This window comes from Tympanuchus pallidicinctus, unplaced genomic scaffold (genome assembly GCF_026119805.1).
Source record: "Tympanuchus pallidicinctus isolate F22 unplaced genomic scaffold, pur_lepc_1.0 scaffold12, whole genome shotgun sequence".
In the NCBI taxonomy this organism is placed as follows: Eukaryota; Metazoa; Chordata; class Aves; order Galliformes; family Phasianidae; genus Tympanuchus; species Tympanuchus pallidicinctus.
In genome coordinates this window covers 17,807,268-17,827,510 of record NW_026294637.1, presented here as the reverse complement: position 1 = coordinate 17,827,510, position 20,243 = coordinate 17,807,268, and the positions used below count along the sequence as shown (strand labels likewise).

General features: G+C 55.9%; 3 protein-coding genes across 8 annotated transcripts in view; 2 read left to right on the top strand and 1 right to left on the bottom strand.

The window, feature by feature from the left end:
• The window catches only part of SEMA7A (semaphorin 7A (John Milton Hagen blood group)), a 30,033-nt gene extending 19,138 nt beyond the window's left edge, over positions 1–10,895 (top strand). For 4 of the 6 annotated variants that reach the window (XM_052671687.1, XM_052671685.1, XM_052671686.1 and 1 more), the window contains 13 exons: positions 747–880; positions 1,752–1,802; positions 1,996–2,091; positions 2,359–2,443; positions 2,970–3,080; positions 4,021–4,160; positions 4,498–4,676; positions 4,881–4,989; positions 5,687–5,885; positions 6,868–6,983; positions 7,561–7,712; positions 8,284–8,351; positions 9,031–10,895. In XM_052671687.1, the coding sequence (XP_052527647.1) occupies positions 747–880; positions 1,752–1,802; positions 1,996–2,091; positions 2,359–2,443; positions 2,970–3,080; positions 4,021–4,160; positions 4,498–4,676; positions 4,881–4,989; positions 5,687–5,885; positions 6,868–6,983; positions 7,561–7,712; positions 8,284–8,351; positions 9,031–9,500 (1,910 nt within the window). In that variant the 3' untranslated portion in view covers positions 9,501–10,895. The remainder of the gene's footprint in view (positions 1–746; positions 881–1,751; positions 1,803–1,995; positions 2,092–2,358; positions 2,444–2,969; positions 3,081–4,020; positions 4,161–4,497; positions 4,677–4,880; positions 4,990–5,686; positions 5,886–6,867; positions 6,984–7,560; positions 7,713–8,283; positions 8,352–9,030) is intronic. The other 2 variants (XM_052671690.1, XM_052671689.1) reach the window with 2 other exon arrangements.
• A 3,304-nt stretch (positions 10,896–14,199) lies between these two features.
• LOC128075179 (cholesterol side-chain cleavage enzyme, mitochondrial) lies at positions 14,200–18,117 on the top strand. The gene is made up of 9 exons (XM_052671691.1): positions 14,200–14,517; positions 14,725–14,880; positions 15,213–15,412; positions 15,686–15,889; positions 16,527–16,687; positions 16,763–16,929; positions 17,080–17,158; positions 17,304–17,495; positions 17,829–18,117. Exons 1-9 carry the CDS (start codon positions 14,273–14,275, stop codon positions 17,949–17,951), a joined length of 1,527 nt encoding a protein of 508 aa, XP_052527651.1. The 5' UTR covers positions 14,200–14,272; the 3' UTR covers positions 17,952–18,117.
• CCDC33 (coiled-coil domain containing 33) lies at positions 18,117–19,844 on the bottom strand. Its single transcript, XM_052672368.1, has 7 exons — positions 19,589–19,844; positions 19,395–19,483; positions 19,130–19,261; positions 18,909–18,972; positions 18,595–18,797; positions 18,399–18,515; positions 18,117–18,229 (listed from the first exon to the last, which is right to left on the bottom strand). Exons 1-7 carry the CDS (start codon positions 19,842–19,844, stop codon positions 18,167–18,169), a joined length of 924 nt encoding a protein of 307 aa, XP_052528328.1. The 3' UTR covers positions 18,117–18,166.
• Between the last annotated feature and the right edge of the window lie 399 nt (positions 19,845–20,243).

Here is a 20,243-nt window from a genome sequence, read left to right as displayed (position 1 = left end):
CAGACCTCATCTGCTGTTCCTCCCCGAGTTCACCTTCCTTTTGCATGACTGCTGCAGAGCACAGTGTGGGACAAGGGGTGGATTCCAGCAGCGTGGGCTCTGGCACAGCTGCTCCGAGCTGCCAGGTGTGGCTGCAGCATCCTGGGGTGGTGCAGGGCTGCTGAGAAGGAGCAGAGAGCACTGGGGAGGCTGTGCACACAGCTCTGCTCGCTGCCCTGCGCCGCTGCAGCCTCCCACACCTGAGCTGGCAGTGCAGAGGGAAGAAGGGGGTGAACTGGAAAGGCATGAAGGTGAAAGAGGAAGGAAAGAAAGGAAGGACAAGCAGTCCTTCCTCTCAGCTGGGCCCAGGAAGCTTCCCATTTGCTGTAACTGGTTGTGACACCACGGCCCCACGTCTTGCAGCTCACTTTTTGGTTGCCCTGGGGACGTGCAGCCCTGAGCATTGCAGCTTTACATGCTTCCCCCTCTGACATCTAGGCTTTGGCCTGGGGGCTGCCTTTGGCTTCTGATGGTGGCTCTGAACCCCATCCATCCCACCTCCTGTCCTTGGGGCCAGGACAAGAGCACAGCTATGAGCCTGGGAGCTGCCTTCCCTCCCTGCCTGGCACCATCCCATCCAACCCTGTGTCCTTGCTTTTCTCATCGCTCATGCCAAGGACGCAGAAGGGAGTCGATCAGCCTGAACTGGCTGCAGCTGCTCTGCAGTGGGCTGTGCTTTCCCTAATGAATGTCTTTGCTGTTCCTAGGTGAGAGGGAGTATACATTTCCCAGGAATGAGAAGTACCCGGTGTTCTATCACGAAACAAACAGCTCAAGCATCTACGTCGGGGGAGAGGGAATACTTTACTACTATAACTTTGCAACCTCTGAGACCTACCTGGTAAGGATGCTCTGCTCACCACTTTGAGCCCACGGCCACATTAGGAAGCATTCGGTGTCTGTCTCGCAGCCCAGGTGTGAGATACCTGACTCAGTACCTTTGCCACCAACAAAATCAGGACTGAGAATGTCCATTCTATGCCCACAGCTTCTGAATGGTTGGTACCTGCAGCAAAGGGAAGGGTTTTGCACTAACTGCAGGTGGGTTCTTCCCAAGCTGTGATCTTGTTGAGGTCTCTATTGCGCCAGGGCTAGGATTGCTCAGGTGGGGGACGTGTTCTGTAGCAAGGAAAGGGCAGCTTAGAGTCAGGTTACTGCGGAGGAGCTGTGTTCCCATCCCCTTCCATCATCACTGACTTGTTTCAAAAACAGCAAGCTCTGAATCAGCTGGGCACCGAGTTAAAACAACAGGAAAACCCTGGGGTGGTTAGCTTCCACATGACCCACGCTTGTCCTTCTCAAACAAGCCAGTCCCTATGTTTATTCCCAGAAACACCCCTTGTTCTCAAGGAACAGCAGGGTTCATGTGTCCCAGTCCTTGGACGTCCGCTGCTGAGCACTCACTCCTTGCAACAACAGACCTGCTCTCAAAATCCTTCAGGGAACAACCTAGGCTGTGCTCGTTGCTTCGGCCCTGCATCCCCACTTCTGCACATCACCCCCAAGGGCTGAGAGACCCAGTCCTGTTACCTCAGTGTCTCCCAAGGGCTTTCAGATGGGGAAGAGGGCTGAGCTGCTGCGTTTATGACCTTCCAACTGACGTGCTCTTTTGCTAAGAGAGCAACTGAGTATGTGGTACACAAAACTGGGTCCTTGTTAGCTGTCTTTGAGAGGGCAGTGATTAAAGCCTCTCTCTTTCTCTTTTACACCAGGTAGAGTTCCCTGTGGAAAATGGAGCACAGTGTTTGAAGCCTGGGAGCCCGGTAGGTCCTATTTCTGGAGGAACAGAATATGTGGGTTGGAGGACTCGGGCTGGAGGACTGCTCCTCTGGTTTTAACACCTATGGGAAAGCTGGGAAGCTGTATAGCAGAGTGCTGGTAGTGCTGTAGACGTGGAGCTACAGGGCTGTGGTCTGCCAATCGCAGCTGCTCACGATCCTCTCCTTTCTCTTGCAGGAGGACAATAAAAACTTCATCACCTTAATAGCAAAGCATGGAAGTGAGATGTTAGTGTGTGGGACTGGCGCTTGCAATCCCACCTGCTGGCACTTGGTAAGCTGGAGTTCCTCTGTTCTGCTTTGCCTGGTGTCTTTTCCAGTGGACAGACAGGCACTGTGGGGGGATGCTGCACAGATTGGGAGTGGGCCTAAAGCCAAAACAGAGCTCAGGGGTCCTTGGTGCCCACGTAACAGCTTGAATTACAGACTGAGGGGTGTGAAGGGAGCCTCTGTGCTCACCTGCCTGGGGGAGATGTGGGCATCTGCATCCCCTGCCCTGAACTGATTGCATTTCTCAGGGGCCATTTCTCTCCTTCCCCAGACAGAGAAGGAGAAGGACTCTCCTCAGGATGGCAGAGGTCTTGCTCCTTTCACTCCTGATACAAATTCCCTCGTCATCGTTGACTGTAAGTCTGGCTGCTCACATGTTTTGGGTTGCAGTGCCATGCAGGAAGCCTAGGTTCTCCAAGGGCTGTGCTTTTCTGCTCTGGCTGGTGATCTTGGTTTTGTCTCATGTTGATGCTTGTCCTTCTGGGACAGAGTATGGCAAGAGGTTGTTTGTTCTTGTCTTAGGGAGAGGGTTGAATCTCTGTGCAGGGCAAGGTAGGGTGCATGAGAATGGTGTCATTCTGCAGGATCTGCACTGCTGTGGACCTGGTAGAGGGGGAGATGAGGTTCCCTTCTAGAGTCAGAACAGAAATTATCCCTGCTGCTCTGTAGGAAAAAGGCTTGAGAGTGTTCCCTGGGAGTCCTGCCATGCCCATGCAATCCTAGGCAGGGAGGTCTGGGTTTTTTGACCTGTATCCACCATCTGTGAGTCCCCTTCACCTGACCATATGTCCAGATACTTCTTGGTTCTTGCTTTTGTGCTCACAAATCCTTTTGCCCCCCTCTTGAAACACCTCACTGTAAATGAGCCTTCCTCTCCCACAGATCCTAACATCTACTCTACCATCAAGAAAAGCCAGCAGAATGGCAAGATCCCCCGCTTCCGACGAGTGAAAGGGGATGGAGAACTCTACACAAGTGACACGGTGATGCAAAGTGAGTACAGGAGCATGGGACCAGTTGCTTTGCCCCAGCAAGCAGCTTCGTCTGGATCTGTCCCCCATGGTGTGGCAGGGAGGGACCCAGCAGCTCTCTGCAGCTCTCTTGCTGCCAGCTGGGGGGAATTTCACCTCCTCGCTTCTGCACCAAGACAACTGGCACGAGTTCCTCTTGCTCAGGGTGAGGAAGGAGAGGATGGGGAAATGGAGAGAAGTGGACAGCAAGTCCCATGTCAGATGCTTGTTGTGTAAAGGTGCCCATCAGCTGCCGAGTGGTGGTGGAAACAGGAAGAACAGCTTCCATTCTGGGCAGTGACTCTTTCCAAATCCCCAGCCTGGGTCATGACCCAGCAGCAAGAAGCTGTTGGGCTGCTAATGGGCTTCTCAATTTCTGCAACCTTACTGCGCTGTCTTCTCCTAAGCCTTTTTTTATCAAAGACAAGAATCCAAATGACACCAAGGCCAAGCAGGGCAGCAGGGAAAAAGCCTTGCAGACCCAGAGCAGTGGGGTTGATCCCATGATGACACAGAATTCCCTGCCACGGGGCCACCATCTAACGATGCCCAGAGGGACCATAGTGCTGCTGGGGATGCCCTTTGTGGCAGCAGTGTATTAATAGGAACAGCATTACTGGGTTTTCCACACTGAACACAAACAGTGAGGCAGCTTGCTCCACTGAGGGAGCCTTTCTGTACAAAGCCAAGGCTTCACTGAGCTCTGGGGGTTTGCCCCAAAGGAAACAAGTGCATGGAGGAGAGAGAGGAAAGGGAACACATGGGAACATGGTGCATGAAAAATAGTCTTTAGTGTGCTGTGACTGATCAGGTACAGAGAAAAGGCTTGGAACTGTCCTTTGCCCAGACCCACCAGTGGGCTTGTGTTTCTGAAGGGTGCTTGTTCAGGCCAAAGTTTTCTGACTGCTTGCTTCCCCTTCCAGACCCTCAGTTTGTCAAAGCCACCACGTTAAGGCATGAAGATCCTTACCAGGACAAGATTTACTACTTCTTCCGTGAAGACAATCCAGATAAGAGTCCTGAGGCACCCAGAAACATCTCCCGAGTGGCCCAGCTGTGTAAGGTACCATGGGAACAGAGTATGGTGGGGAGGCAACAGTGTCACTGAGGTGACAGATGGCCATACCGGCTAATCTGGTATTGTCAGCACACAAGTTGGTCCTTCTGGTTCCCTCTAGCCATGTCTTTTGGCCTTCCTGTCCTTGGGCTCCCATCTTGCTTGTAGGGACAAGCAACACTGCCCTGTCTTGCTGGGATGTTAGAGATAAACAAGCATTGCAGTGACTAGCAGCAAATATCTCTCCGGAGCATCCCCCAGTTATCCTCCTAAGATGCCATACGGAGGGGACTTTGTGTTGTTCTCTACCAAGCCCTGACTCCCTGCTTTCTTTCCCCTCCAGGAAGACAAAGGTGGAACCAGTTCCCTCTCTGCTTCCAAGTGGACCACCTTCCTGAAGGCCAGCTTGATTTGTGTCGACCCGGCCACCAAGGGCAACTTCAACTGGCTGCAGGATGTCTTCTTTGTCCCTGCAAGTGACTGGAGGGACTCCAAAGTCTACGGGCTCTTCACAAACACCTGGTAAGGGTCTTTGCAAAATGGGGGATGCCTGTCCCATAGGCCTTGTCCTTTCCTTCAGCCCTTTGTTCTCTCTGGCAGGAACATGGGTGGAAAACAGCCAGAATGGACATGGGCAGCAAAGGTGCGACACGCAGCTGTGCCCCAGCTGTGCCCCAGGCAAAGGCCACTGTATCCCTGACCCTCTCTTTGTCTTGTTTCCCACAGGGGAAGCTCTGCTGTTTGTGTCTATTCTTTTGGGGACATTGACAACGTGTTTCGGACATCCAAACTCAAAGGCTATAACGGTCCCAACCCGGAGATCAAGCCTGGGCAGGTGAGTAAACGATGAAAGACACCCACGTTAAGCAGAGAGACCTCCTAAGCTCCCTGCTCTGCTGCTGTCAGAGGAGCTGGGGCAGGTGAGGGTCCCAACCAGCCAGCTGAGAGCTGGGTGCTGTTCTCAGACTGGCTGTGGCCACCGTGGGAAGGATCTGAGCTTTGTTACTGGAAACATGAGGAGGCTGGTCAAGGTCCAACACTTTCATGAAAATTAAAGGGGAGTGAGGCTCTTATGTACTTGGCAAACAGGTCTGAGCTCTTATTTGAAGCTGGAGGACAAAGCCTCGCATTGTGTTTGCTAACACAGAATTTTTGTCAGCAGAAATCTCTAGCCTGACCCTACAGTTCATGGTGCTCAACTGACCTGGCAGCAAACAACTGCACAGGGAGAGGCTGTTTTAGGCCGGTGGGGGATGGCAGGCTCTGAATTTGCTAAACTGAAACTTATGCAGCAGGAGAAAGGCTGTTGGGTTGCCAGGTGTGCGGATAAGGTGTTGGCTGCGTGTTTTCCAACCTGCTCTCTGATCCTGTGCAGCTGCAGAGCAGCCTGCAGGCTCTTTGCCATGGCAGGAGGCCCTGGGCATTCTCCTCTAGGCTCAGCTGTGCCATGTCATTGATTTCCTGCCCTCAAGTGTCACCCCCACGTATCTGCCTTCCTCTGACGCAGTGCCTGTTGTTCCCTCCCGCTGCAGTGTGTTCCCTTTGGGCAGCACACCCCAAGTGAGACCTTCAAGATAGCTGACAGCCACCCAGAGGTAGAGAACCGAGTGGAGCCCCTCGCGCCCACCAGGAGCCCCTTATTTCACAACAAGCACCGCTACCAGAAGATTGGGGTGCATGAGGTCTCTGCAAGTGATGGACACCAATACACCGTGCTTTATCTGGCAACAGGTACCAGCAACCCTGGCACAGTGCTCTCTTTCCTGCCTTGCTGCCCAGGCTCACACCCTAGAGCTGTGCTCATCTGTTGTTTCTTTTTGCATTTGCGTTGTATTGGAGCTTGTTTACTGACACGAAAAAATACAGACAAGTCTTGGTGGCCTGGGTTGGAGGCAATGGATGCTCTTACTGTTCTTATCTTGCTAAAAGCTTTTGCTAAATGCAGCTAATGACTTCCAAATTCTGCAAGGCAGCTTGCTTCATGCTGCAGGGCTTGGCAAGGCTTCCCACCTGTGCTGTGGTGGGCATGGAGACACCTGGAGTGAGATGAGGGGTGATCCTGTTCCCTGCCTGATGCCTCGTGGGAGGTCCTGCCTCACCTCCCCTGGCTGCACTGAGTAAGGGAGCAGCTACTTGGGATAGGGAAACGGAGACAATTACATGAGAGTAACTGGTGAGACTGCTGATGCACATTCAGTCAGGATGAGAATTGCCACATCTCTGCCAAATTGCTCATTCTCTCTTGTGTTACCAATTTCTGAAGTCATTTAATGGAGGAGGGAGTCGGTTTGCTTAAAAAGCCAGAAAGGTGAAAGTCCACGTTCCAGCCCCAGGTACTGGGGAAAAGGCACTACAGAACAATGGCAAGTTGGAGAGCTGTTGGTTTTTATTGCAGCTGAACAAAGGGGGCTTGGCCAGGCCTCCAGGGGAAACCAGTTCCTCATAGCTCTTGGCTGGGAGGGTGACAAAGCTCTGCTCTGGGTAGCACTATTGTCTAAAGGGTGATTTCCTAAGACAATAATTCTGAGAAAGGTTCCAGGCTCCCCCTGGGTGGCTGGTTTCAGGGACACAGTCATATCTGGCTCTGCAGATTGGTATTGTGTGCTGCAACGAGGGCTGAGCTCCCAGAGCTGCTTCTCTGTCTGGTTTCCCCACTCCTGGCTCTAGCCCCTTTGCTTTGCCTTCATCAGGGCTCTCCTGTCTTGTTTTCCAGACAGGGGATCCATCCACAAGGTAGTAGAGCTGCCAGGGGGGGTGCATAACATCATGGAGCTCCAGGTCTTCTCAAAGAAGGACCCGATCCAGTCCATGATCCTGGACCACGAGAGGGTAGGTCCACAGAAAAGAAACCAGTGGCTGGGGCTGTGGTTATAAAAGCAAGCAGGAGGCAGGGATAGGCAGTTTCATACCAGCTCCTAAATATGGAAACAGCCTCTGGATGGGTTTGAGGGGAGGGTCCTCGCAGCTGGGCTGATGCTCGCAGTGCTGGATCACTGTGCAGAGCAGCGGGCAAAGAGATCTCTCCTGGAGGAGAGGGAAGAGCGAGGCTGTTTGCTGCCTGGGTCAAATCCCAGCACAGGGTTCTGCTTCCCCTGCAGATTCCCTCTCCTTTTCTGGCCTCGCTGGCAGATGAGCTGTCAGACAATGCTGGTGCTCCATCCCGGAGGTGAAAACATTGCTGGCACCGATGGAGCAAATTTATTTATACCTAAGGCTGGTGGGGGAAAATAAGAGAGCAAGCGACGTATGACTGCATTGCCTGGAGAGCTACCAGCCCTGCTGGTGGGATCCAACCCGGCACCACAGTGACTAAAGCTGTAGGAACATTCGGAGAAGCGCGAGACGTTCGCGGGGCGGCCCTGGGACGGGTGCTGGGAGGATCAGCCCCTCTGCTTCCCTCCCGCAGGCGATGCTGTACGTGGGCTCGAGCAGGAGAGTGGTGGAGGTGCCCATGGACATGTGTGGGGTGTACCGCAACAACTGCGAGAGCTGCCTGCTGGCCAGGGACCCCTACTGTGGGTGGGCCGACGGGCGCTGCCAGTCCATCTATCACAACCGGTACGTGGCACGGGCAGCTGGCTGCTATCTCCATCAAATTTGGCTGGTTGTGTTAGCTTGGGAAATGCCCACATCTTCGGTGCACCCTTTCCTGGCCGCTTGGTTTTGTGACCATCTTCCCATCAGAGGCAGATCTCACTGTGGCCAGGCAGTGCTCGATGCTGTTCTGCTGCCCTGTGCCTCTGCAGGGCTCTCCTGCAGCACCTCTGCTGTGGTAGAGGGAGAAATCAATGGGTTTCATACATCCTGAGCACCCAGATCCCCTTTTCCCCTTAGAAGCGTGCGTAGCTTCATCACAAATATGGTCCATTATGCTTGCCCTCAGTGAAAATCAAGGTCTACCAATCATGGTGCTGTTTAAAGTGGTTGATTATGGTGAGCTGCTGTGTCTCACATTTGTCACCCACCAACTCCTTAAGAGTATGGGGGGTGTTTTTCCCCACCCTGCTGGTAGTGGGTGTTTAAACGTTCTGATCCAGCACAATCTCTATGGGAATAAATTCCTTTCTTAGCTCCAGAGTGCTGCTGCCGTGTTGGTAGTGCCTTGCTAATGCTTGTTTCCACCTGGCAGGGAGGTGCGTCAGAACCTGAACCTGGAGCCGTGGCAAGGAAAGTGCCAGAAGGGTGAAGTTAAGGAAGGTACGTGAAGGGTTTGAAGCAGGGGGACTGATTCTCGAGTGTTAGCACAGGCTGGGAGAGCTGTTGCTACTCAGTTCTGGGGAACTCATTATGACTGTGCTGTGGCCGAGACACCACACGTATCGGCTCGGAGTCAACGGCGACGCAGTGTGTTTGCTGAGTAAATAAAGGCATGAGCTGAATGTTTGTCAGGCCTTTTGGTATGCAGTACCACGATCGATTCTCATGGCACGCTGCTGCTTCTATAACCACAGATGTCCCTTAGGTAGGGATGATCTGAGTGACCCAGCCCAGCCTGCGCTGCGCAAAGCCAACAGCCATTAGGAAATATCTTGCCTCCTACCCCCAGACACGCAGTCTGGCTGCTGTGCAAACATAACTCAACTCACCGATAGGCCTTCGTGCCAAGGAGCTGTCAGCACATCTGGAAACCTCTCCAGTGCTGTAAACAGTCTTACTTGGCCTCATTTCCCCTCTGTGCTAAACCTGGCGCTGTGGTAGGATGAGGTCTTCTGAGCTGACTGAGGGGGGTTCAAACTGTTTTGCTGGCCATCCAGGCAGGAGAAGTCCTATGGACATCACCAGGTGTGGTTCGTGCCCTGCCGTTGTCATTAAGTGCAATGTGTCCCCGTGCAATGTGTCCCCATCAACCCACCCGTTCTTCCCTGTGGGTCTGCAGGGCAGTGTGTGCCTCCTGGGGATTCCTGTCTCATGCCACCCTTCCCAACCTCTTCCAGCAGACAGCTACCAGAACGTCACCGTCGTCCCCGTCGTCCCTTTCTCTCGCTACTACCTCAACTGTCCCGTCGAGTCCCACTATGCCACCTACAACTGGTACCACAACGACACCCTCATCAAGACCTGCAACAACACCCACCCGCAGCCGGACTGCTTCTACTTCATCCAGAACGTGAGCCACACTCACTATGGCCACTACATCTGCGTCTCGGAGGAGGACGGCTTCAGGCAGGCTCTGGTGAAGGAGCACCTGGTGAACCAGCTCAGGTTCATGTCGCAGAAGGGTCAGGCCACCATGACTTTGGCATCCTGGCTGCAGCTGCTGCTCATGGTGCTGTTGGTGGAGCTCTTCCACTGAGCACGACGCGGCCGCCTTCCCAACTGCTGCCACTCTTCCTGCACTTAACGTGAGGCCAGATCCTTGCTCTCAGTCACTCCTTGGGCACTAACCTTTGACTGTCCCCATTGGTGTCCCGGCTCTGTGGGCATCTTCAGAGTCGATGTGAGGAAGAGGCAGCGACAGGGCCAGATGGAGCAGGGTTTGGGGCCAGGAGCATCCTGTCTCAAGGGGGACGTTCACTGTACCCGCAGGACTGCAGCCTGCCCCCAGGCACGCGCTGGTAGCTCCATACTGGTGGTCCTGAGCACGCACCAGGTGCAGACTTTGTTCAGGGGACTATGCAGATGTGCATGCACTGATCCTCAGGGCGCGACGGCTCCTCTCTTTGGGAACGTGCATGTGATGAAGAGGAGGAGCCAGCCCTTGGCCTTTCGAACTGGTTGGCCTGCGCTTCTCTCCAGGGTGTTAGTGGCTAACAACAAGCCCAAGCGGCGAGCAGCTGGGATCTTCCCAGTGTCACTCGTGGGTCCCGTTCTGCTCTGGAAGGGTTTTGTTGGTTGTTCAGAGGGCTGTGATGTGGGAGAGCGAGCGGGAGCTGGCACTGACAAACTGCAGGGAAGGGCAGGCTCAAAGTTAGCGTTTTGCATGGATAAGACTTGGAGGATGACTTAGCTATAGATTCGGGGTGTGGGGGAGGACAGACCAAAGGGCCCTAAGATTTCCTAGAGACTGGAAGGAGAGGTGGAAGCCCCCAGGAGGCCCTGGGGAGACGTTAAACGCACAAATCCGTGCAGGCAGCTAGGGGCATCGCTCTGCGGACAGCCCTGCTCCCAGTGCCCCTTTCCCCTTGGGGAGGGACTGGGCTTCCTCAGGGAAAGAGGAGCCAGGCTGTGGGGCTCAGGGCTTCTCAGCCACTTCCACCCCTGGGTGCTGCATGATGAGACAGGGGAGGGCCAGCACCCCCCCCCCCCGCCCTGGGCTCTGAGGCCTCCAAGCAAGATTAAACTGTGAAATGTGGGATATTGTCCCTGTGCCTATGCGCAGAGGGTGATCCCACACCTTGTCCGAGCCTTCCCCTGCCCTATGGACTGCTGGAACTCCCCCAGCCTGGTGGGCAGAGTGCTGGGCAGGCTGTGCCGCCAGCTGAGCCTTGTGGTCTTTGGGCAAAGCAGGGGGGGGTGTAGGCAGAGCAGAGCTTCCTACAGCACTACGTTCCCACACAACCCCCAGAGCCTAGCATAGAGCTTCTTACGTCTCTTCTCAAAGCACTTTAACTTTGTCAACTAACAAATAACCTATTTATTATCAACGAGCAATTGCTGTACTTGTCTAATTTTCTAGCGTGATAGAAATTCGGGCTCAGAGTAGAGAAAGGAGGGAAAGAAAACAGCTACCAAAAAACAAAACCCCTTTCCAAGCTGTGACCAAAGTGAGGTGGTGATCATTGAAATAAAGAGTGGACGAGAGCACGTGGGCACCATGCTTCTTACTGGGCACCAGGGCTGCTGGGCTCCCCGTCAAGGCTGCACGCCGTCCCCATCCCCAGCTCCTCATTTCCCATTGATCCTCTGTGCTCTGTTCTGGCCTTTCCCCCATCCCCATCACTCAAAACGTCGCCGTCTCAGACCCTTTGTGCCCCATCTTTAACAGCTTCGTGTGTCTTGAGCAGTCATGCTTGTAGACCAGAGCAGGATGTGGGCTGTGGGTTCTGGGCTCCCCACGTGGGCTGTGCTGGTAAAAATAAAGCTGCCAGGTGCCCGTGGGTGCTGCTGTGGCTGGAATCTGCCTGCCTTGACGTCAGGAGTGGCTTTTCCCAATGGAATGTCATCACAGGACGCTTTTGCTGGAGCTTCATAACGTTTGGGATCGTGGCTTCGTTGTAGAGCTTTGCTTTGAGGGCTTTTTCACCCCTGGGCTCCTTCCTGCAGGTAGGGGTGGGAAATATTTGGGAGTTACCATTGCTCGGGCGACAGCTCGCTGTGGAAGCCCTATTTCTTCATTTTCTCTCACTCTGGGGCTTGGCAGCAGACGTCCCGGCAGCACCATATGTGACGGCAGCACCCTGATGCAGGGAAGGAGAAGCGAGCCTGAGCTAAAAGGAGAAGTGTGAAGGCAGAAAGGAGGAGGGGGACGGCCAAGAGAAACGGGAATGCGGAGCTGCAGTGCCGCCCTTGAAGTTTCATGAGCCCTTCCGCGTGCTCACGGAGCAAAAGGGGCAGAAGAGGGGGGAAAAAACAACGCTAAATTTCCTAAAAATGGAAAAAAAAGCGTTGGGTTTTTTCCTTCCTAGCTGTGCTTCCCCCCCCCCCCCCAACCACTCTGTGTTCTACGAGCAGAAAGCTTGCTGAGAAAGCGCTTGGGGAGAGCGGCCCTGGGGGCTGCGCAGGGAAAATGTGGTGATGGAAAGAGTGAAACCCAGCGCTCAGCACCTCACCCTGAGGGCAGCACATTGTTCCCCCTGGGTTATTTTCGGGGTGGTTTATTTGAACGGGGGTGTGTTTGCAGGAAGGCTGGGGGCTGCGAGTGCTACTGGCTTCCTGCTGTGCTACCAAAGGGCACAGATGTAATGAGAAATGCTGCCGGTCCGGGACAAAAGCTATGTGGGTTTTTGTTGCAGCTTTTTGTAGGGCTGCAGGATGGAGCTGGCGCCTGCTGCAGGCATTGTCTGTGCTGTGACCTTGGGTGCAGCCTTGGCTGCTCTGCACGCAGGGCTTGCTGCACACAATAGGCCCAGGAAATCCTGCAAAGGTGAGGTTCCGTGAGAAACCCTGCAACCCTGGGCTCTGACTGCACGCCCTGTGTGTGACATGCACAGAACCTGAGGGGTGGTCTGCGTGCCTTTGGGTCTCTGGCATGCCACCTGCACCCACAGCATCCCTGTGGGTGCCCTCCTCTCCAACAGCATTCCACTGGGTACCAGTAATACCACCAGAGCATCCCTTTGGGTTCAGGGTTGCCAACCTACACCCTAGCATCCCTTTGGGTACCAGCTGCAGCCACAGCATCCCTTTGGGTACCAGATGCTCTCTGTACCCACAGCATCCCTTTGGGCACCATTCTCACCAACAGCATCCCATGGGGTACCAGGGATACCACCTGCACCTACGTCATGCCCTTGTGTGCCAGGGATGCCACCTGCTCCCACAGCATCCCTTTGGGTACCGTCTTCACCAACAGCATCTGTTTGTGTACCACCTGTACCTACAGCATCCTTTGGGGTACCAGGGATGCCACCCACACCCTTGGAATCCCCTTGGGTACCACCTGCACCCAGAGCATCCCTTTGGGCAATACCTGTACCTACAGCATTTCTTTGGGTACCTGATGCTCCCTGCATCCTCAGCATCCTTTTGGGTACCGCCTGCACCCACAGCATCCCTTTGGGCAACACCTGTACCTACAGCATCCCCTTGGGTACCACCTGCACCCACATCATCCCTATGGGTACCAGTTGCTCTCTGTACTCACAACATTGTTTTGGATACCATGGCTGCCACCTGCAGCCCCAGCATCCCTTTGGGATGTTGTACCCACAGCATCTCTTTGAGTACCATCTTCACCAACAGCACCCCTCTGGGTAGCAGAGAAACCACTTGTGCCTACAAGAAGCAAAAAGTCCATCAGAAAATGCTGTTCCCCCTAACTTCAGGTCGGAGTATAAGTTGTAGCTTTGGTGTAGGGCAGCAGTTTGACCTCTCCTGTGATAAATCACTGCGCTCCCAGCACCGGATGCTCCAGATCCCTGGGAGACGATGGGGGTTTTCCACACATCTGGCTTCTGTGGGCTGTGTGGAGGCGAGGCTTTCAGCCCCAGATTGGGTATTTCCAAGCATCTCCCACTGTGTACAGTGTGATTTTGGGGGGGGGGGGGGAAGTGCGATGGGGTGGTCCTTAGTCATCCTGCTCATAGGGGTGCAGAATGAAGAAAGCCCCATGGGTGGAAAGTGACAGTGAAATGCCCACGTTGGGATGGAAGCATCCTACATAAGTGTCATGGCGAAGAGCCCCTTTGGCATGGGGGGGTCCCACTTGTCACCATCAATACCACGGGAAAACACGGTCACAGCCCTGCCTCCCCTTAGGGGAAGCCCCATTTCCAGCCCCCTCTTTTTCACAAAGACCCCAAACCACTGCGTTTCCCGCACCCAAGCGCCATATGCAATAGGAACCGATGGTCCAAACGTCCCCAAAGGGGCATTTTTAGGAGGGTGCGCTTGGAGGACCCGACGACGCATGTCGGGGAGGGGACAGGTGGCGCTGCTGGTGGCAGTGAATGGGCCAGGCGCGCCCCCCGGTGCCCAGCGCTGGGCTCAGCGGTTTTGCTCCTGAAGTGGAAGGAATAGGGGCTGAATAAAACTAAATACTAAAAAAAATCCGCCGAGTTCCCACTTCGGGAACTCAGCAAATCCCCGCTGGGTGGCTGCTCCCAGCCCTCCGTCAACCCAGGAGCCACTCAGGGTCACCTCTGCAGGCTGTGCCCTCTGAAGCTGAGCTGTGGGGAGGGGGAGGGGGGGGAAGCCAGCAGCACTGCAAGCACTTTTATAATCTGTTTTGCAGGGAAAGCAAAACATTTTGAAGGCAGGGAAACTTGTTTTTATGTTGGAATGGCTTTTATTGGGGTTGCACGGCCAGCATCAGCATCAACGCGGGGCAGGAGCAAGCTCCCCCAAGCGCTGTCCCCCAAAGCAAGGCCACCCCCTGCCCCACATCCCAACCCTTTTTGGGGCATTTCGCCAGCACTCAGCCCCGTGACGTGCTGGAGGCGGGCAACAGCTCCTTGCCTTGAGCCCAGGATTCAGGGATAAGAGCGAGGTCACCCCGGCCGTGTGCTTGCCCCGCTCCCATGCTCTCCAGGGCTGCACCCATAGCGGGCAGCTTTCAGGCATGCCGCTGTGCTGGAGGGATCCCAGCCCTCGCGGGGGTCCACTGCCCATTGCCCGGCCCCTCAGGAGCTCGGCCCTTCGATCAGGTGCCAGGTGAATGGCGAACGGGTTGGCTTAACCTGTACCACTTCTGGAAGGAGGGCGGCTTCCACAACGTGCACAACATCATGGCCAGCAAGTTCCAGCGCTTCGGGCCCATCTACAGGTGAGGGTGCTGAGGGGGAAGGGAGCTAAGGGATGCTGAGCTGCCTTGGTGCCACGGGGATGGGCAGGACGTGGGTCCCCTCTGAGCTCACCGTGGGGTTGTGACGGGGAGCAAAGTGGGGATTTGGGGAGGAGAAAGGTGGGATATGTGTATTTGCTCTGCTTTAGGCTGAAATCCTATTATCTTTCGAACTCCTAATGGTGGTAGGGAGAAGTTGGGTGTCTACGAGAGCGTGAATATCATCAGCCCCCGCGACGCAGCCACGCTCTTCAAGTCAGAGGGGATGCTGCCCGAGCGCTTCAGCGTGCCCCCATGGGTGGCGTACCGTGACTACCGCAACAAGCCCTACGGCGTGCTCCTCAAGTGAGTGGAACCCAAAAATCATCCCCCCAACAGCAACCCCGACAACGAGAACACCGCCTCCATCGCCCCTAGCGGGAAGCACCAAAGCAAGACCCCAATGCTCCACTAAGCCCAGTGTGAACCCCAAAAATGAGACCCTAGGGCTCCTTCTCCACCCACATCATCCCCAGTGGGAACCTCAAAGATGAGATCTCAGGATTCCAATGGGAACCCCCAAAAACAAGACCCCGTGGCCCAAAACCCCACGCGCTGGGGGCGGTGGGAAGCCGCAGGGTGGTGGGATGGGGATGGCGACCTCGGGGACACTTCTGACCCTTGCCTGTGTTCCGCAGGACAGGGGAGGCCTGGCGCTCGGACCGCCTGACCCTGAACAAGGAGGTTCTGTCACCGCAGGTGGTGGACAGCTTCGTGCCCCTGCTGAACCAGGTGAGCGAGGACTTTGTGCAGCGGGCACGGGCGCAGGCGCAGAAGAGCGGCCGGGAGCGCTGGACGGCCGACTTCAGCCACGAGCTCTTCCGCTTCGCCTTGGAGTGTGAGTTTGCCCCCCAGAAACCCCCAAAGTGCACCAGGGATGGGTGGTGTGCTGCCATCCCTAGGGATGCTTCTCCCCCAAAGGTTTGAGGTCTTCAGGGATGTACTGTCCGCAAACAAGTAGGGAACAACTCGACATCTAATGATAGCTCAGCGTTTTATGGCCAACCCTACTCAACCACGATGCCAAAATCCTCCAGGAAGCCTGGAGTTGGCCGTAGTGGAGGGCCTGCAGTCCTATAGTCTGGGTCTCCTGATGGGTGCCATGTTGCAGCTGTGTGCCACGTGCTGTACGGGGAGCGCCTGGGGCTGCTGCAGGACTTTGTGGACCCGGAGGCACAGCAGTTCATCAATGCTGTCACCCTCATGTTCCACACCACCTCGCCCATGCTCTACGTGCCGCCTGCCCTGCTCCGCCACCTCAATGCCAAGACGTGGCGTGACCACGTGCACGCTTGGGATGCCATCTTCACACAGGGTGAGTGCTCTTCCTCCATGCTCCTCATGGGCTGTCCAGGGGGAATGGGAGTCCTAAGCGCTCATCTTCATCTCACCGGCACAGAAAACTTCTCCCACATCCAGCTGCCCATCTTGGGGTCAGGGGGGCCACTGCAGGGCCACTAAAGCTAGGAAGCCTATCAGGAGCTTGTAGGGTGGAGTGGTGGGGAACCATGCAGGAGCATGAGCCGTAGTGAGCATCGCATCAAGAGGAGCAGCACGGTCAGGGAGGTGGTGGCACTTGGGACAACAACCAGCCTCTGGGAGGGACAACAACCAGCCTCCAGGGGGCAGAGATGGGGGACAGCTGGTTTTGGAGACAGCTGCGTCCCACCTCACCCAGCCCACTCTAAAGAATGAGCAGCTCTACCGGAAAAAGCCACCAATATGTGGCAGTAACGTGCAAAGGTTGCCATGCAATCGTCACCCTCATGGTGGCACTAAGACTTGGCAGATCAGATTAACGATGGGACTTGGCGGTCTTAAAGATCTTTTCCAGTCTGTATGGAAAGCCCTTTCCAAGGCAGATGATTCTATGACTCTGTGACGCCACGGAACCACCCCAGCAGCCTTGGGTAGCATGCAGGCACTCAGCCCATGCTCCTATATTTCCTCAGCTGACAAATGCATCCAAAATGTTTATCGGGACATCCGGCTGCAACGCAAGAGCACCGAGGAGCACACAGGCATCCTCTTCAGCCTCCTCGTGCAGGACAAGCTGCCCCTGGATGACATCAAGGCCAGCGTCACCGAGATGATGGCGGGCGGCGTGGACACGGTCAGCACCGGGCAGGGTTTTGGCGGTGGGAATGGGACAGTGCACGGTGCTGAGTGCAGCTCTGCCCTGCTGCAGACTTCCATGACTCTGCAATGGGCCATGCTGGAGCTGGCACGGTCCCCAGGCATCCAGGAGCGGCTGCGGGAGGAGGTGCTGACAGCCAAGCGGGAGGCACAGGGGGACAGGGTGAAGATGCTGAAGAGCATCCGACTGCTCAAAGCCACCATCAAGGAGACGCTCAGGTAGACAGAAGGCAGCGGGGAATAGGAGAGCACACAGCTCCTTCTTCTCCCCTATTTTCTGTGCCAGCACGGGAAGCTGGTGGGATGGACATCCCATATGACAGATGGATGCAGATGTCCCACAACCGGGTGACCCCATCCAACCCACAGGCTGCACCCGGTGGCGGTGACGCTGCAGAGGTACACCACACAGGAGGTCATCCTGCAGGACTACCGCATCCCCCCCAAGGTGAACCCTGGGCTATGGGGTGGGAGGGGAAACCAGGTCCTTCCTCATCCCCTTCTGCTTTGTTCTGGGCCAGATGTGGGGCACTAATGTGTGGCAGTGGGGAGGATGTGGGTGCAAACCCCTAGGCTCGATCCTTCTCCCCCAGACGCTGGTGCAGGTTGGTCTCTACGCCATGGGACGAGACCCTGAAGTCTTCCCCAAGCCGGAGCAGTTCAACCCTGAGCGCTGGCTGGTGATGGGCTCCAAGCACTTCAAGGGGCTGAGCTTTGGATTTGGGCCACGGCAATGTCTGGGTCGCCGCATCGCCGAGCTGGAGATGCAGCTCTTCCTCATGCATGTGAGCACTGGGTTTTGGGGTGGGATGGGTCACGGAGTCAGCTGGGTTAGAAAAGACTTTCCATCTGGGTTGGAGAAGACTTCCAGGATCACTAAGATTCCCCAAGATCACAAACCCAGCCACTAACTTGACTTACCCGTCACTAAATCACATCCCTAATTGCCACAAGCATCTCTCTTAGTGCCGTGCCTTGTCTCTTAAATTCCACATTTGTGCCCCTAAATGCCATATCTGTGTGTGTCATTGCCACATCCATGCCCTTCGTGCTGGAAGGGACTTGGGGAGGATCCATCCCCACCGTCCCCCACTTGCTCTTCCTTCCTCCCAACCCAGATCCTGGAGAACTTCAAGATTGAAACCAAGCGGGCGGTGGAAGTTGGGACCAAGTTCGACCTCATCCTCGTCCCTGACAAACCCATCTACCTGACACTACGGCCCCTCCAGCGCCAGGAGTGACAAGGGGTGTCTCCAGTTGGTCACCTCCATCAGCTCAGTGCATTCAGCCTTGGCTCCAGCCCTGCTTACGCCGTGGGGCAGATGGCTGTCCCCTTCCCATTTTGCTTCGCCACTGATTTGCTCTGTATTTTCTGCACCAAAAGCAGCAGATCCTTGTGAGCATGAATTTCTGGGTGTCTCTGGGTGTCTCCGGCATCCTGCCCTAGGGAGGCCCCCTAGGGCAGCGGGTCCAGGGTCCGGGGTCTCCTGGGGGGTAAGGTGGGTTCCGGGGGCCATTTCTGGTGGGAGATATGAACACTTCTCAGAGGTCTACAGACCCACTCTGGGGTTCACTTTCCCCATGTCTTCTGGGAAATTTGAGGCAACCCCCCCAAAATGTGAGGTGGGGCTCCTCCCAACAGCTGCCAGCCCCACTGCAGGGTATTCCCATCCCTCCAGGATGCTCACCATGGCGGTGGCATGCAGAAGGCGTGAGGCTGAGCCCCCAAAGCCGTGGTCCTGCTCCAGCAGCCTGGTGCCCAGCTCCTGCTTTTCCCGTGCCCATCTTCTCGCTGCCTCCTCCAGCTGTGAGGGACCAATATTAGGCTGCTCTGGGGGGGTAACCCTGAGCCTCCCCAGATCTGGGGGTGCTGGTGATGCCCACCTGCCTCTCCATTGCTCGCCCACGGGCTTGTGCCTCCTCTAGCTTGGCCAACAGGGACAGCTTCTCCGTGCCACCAAAGGTGCCCTGTGGGAGCTGTGGGGTGCTGGGGGGTGCTGGGGGGCGTGGGGGCCTTGCCAGCTCCTCCCGTAGCCGTCGGTTCTCAGCCAGCAGCAGGGCGTGCAGCTCCCCAGCTGGGGCTTCACCTGCAGGATGGAAATTTGGAGTCACAGGGGATCGTGTGGTCCTCCATGGGACAGGGAGGCACAGGCTCTGGTCCCTGTGGGGTGAAAGCCCCAGAAGGGACAAATGCCCACCTGCGGGCTTCTCAGCACTCTTGGAGAGCTTCTCCTGCAACATCCGCTCCATCACTCTGATCACCTGCAGGAGGGAACAGGCACGCCCCCGTGTCTCCAAGGGGGGAGGGGACTGCTTGTGGTGGTGGTGGCACTCACAGAAAGGTGGGAAGGGACTATGGGACCCATTGGCTCCCGCTGCTGGGTGCACACACCTGCATCCCCAGCCCACCACGACTCACCTTCTCCTGCTGCCTCACCATCTCCTCCAGGCCCTTTGTCCTGGCCACCTCCTCCCGGCACCGCCGCAGAGCAGCTTGCTGCTGTCTGTGGGCTTGCTGGAGCAGCACCAGCTCCTTCTCCTGATCGTTCTTCTGCAGGAAGGAAAGGGAAAAACCCCAGGCACAGCATGGCAGAGGGCTAGATAGCCTCGTGGGGGATTCCCAGAGGACCTGCTGTATGGCTCCAGGCTTCCACCTCATTCCCTCCCCATCCCCATCCCAGTACCCGGATCAGCTCATTCTGCAGCCGCTGCACACGATCCTTCAGCTGCCGCATCTCCGCTGTGCTGGACACCAGTTCTCCCTTCAGGGTGGCTGCAAGAACCCACACCACACTCTCAGCACATGGAGGACAGCACAGACCCCTCCACTGTGCCAAGGAGAGAATTCTCCCACCGTCTACCCTTCCCCACCACGCACCCAACCGGTCCAGGATCTCTTCCCGGGTCATGACATCCACGTCCCCATCAGCGAGCAGAGCACGGCCCGGCTCCTGACGCCCAGCCAGGCTGTGCCGTAGATGTCCATTCTCCACCTCCAGGCTGGTGACACGCTGGTGCAGGGACACAAGGTCACCCGCCATGCGTCTCAGCGCCAGGCGGTACCTGCTCACCTCCTGCTGGCACGGAGCACACAGTTGGTACCCTGCCACAGTACGGGCTATGAAACAATCCATCCATCCATCCATCCATCCATCCATCCATCCATCCATCCATCCTTCTGTGCTCCAACCACTCATCCATCCTTTTCTTTTGTTCTCTGGTCATCCATCATCTTCTCCATCCACCTGTCCACTCATCCATCCTTCTCTCCAACTGTCTACCTTTTCCTCCATCCATCCACCCATCCTTGCCTTTTCCACTCATCCATCCTCCTCTTCTCCATCTGTCCTCCATCCCTTCTTCATCCATCTACTCATCCATCAACCTACTGCTTCCCTTCCCTTCCCTTCCCTTCCCTTCCCTTCCCTTCCCTTCCCTTCCCTTCCCTTCCCTTCCCTTCCCTTCCCTTCCCTTCCCTTCCCTTCCCTTCCCTTCCCTTCCCTTCCCTTCCCTTCCCTTCCCTTCCCTTCCCT

Coding starts and splice junctions, on each gene's coding strand:
- LOC128075179 (XM_052671691.1), top strand. CDS start 14,273: ATGCTCTCCAGGGCTGCACCCATAGCGGGCAGCTTTCAGGCATGCCGC. Junction 14,881..15,212: donor CCCTACGGCGTGCTCCTCAA/GTGAGTGGAACC, acceptor TGTGTTCCGCAG/GACAGGGGAGGCCTGGCGCT. Junction 16,930..17,079: donor ACCATCAAGGAGACGCTCAG/GTAGACAGAAGG, acceptor TCCAACCCACAG/GCTGCACCCGGTGGCGGTGA.
- CCDC33 (XM_052672368.1), bottom strand. CDS start 19,844: ATGGATTGTTTCATAGCCCGTACTGTGGCAGGGTACCAACTGTGTGCT. Junction 19,262..19,394: donor TGCAGAATGAGCTGATCCGG/GTACTGGGATGG, acceptor TCCTTCCTGCAG/AAGAACGATCAGGAGAAGGA. Junction 18,516..18,594: donor GGCGAGCAATGGAGAGGCAG/GTGGGCATCACC, acceptor GGTCCCTCACAG/CTGGAGGAGGCAGCGAGAAG.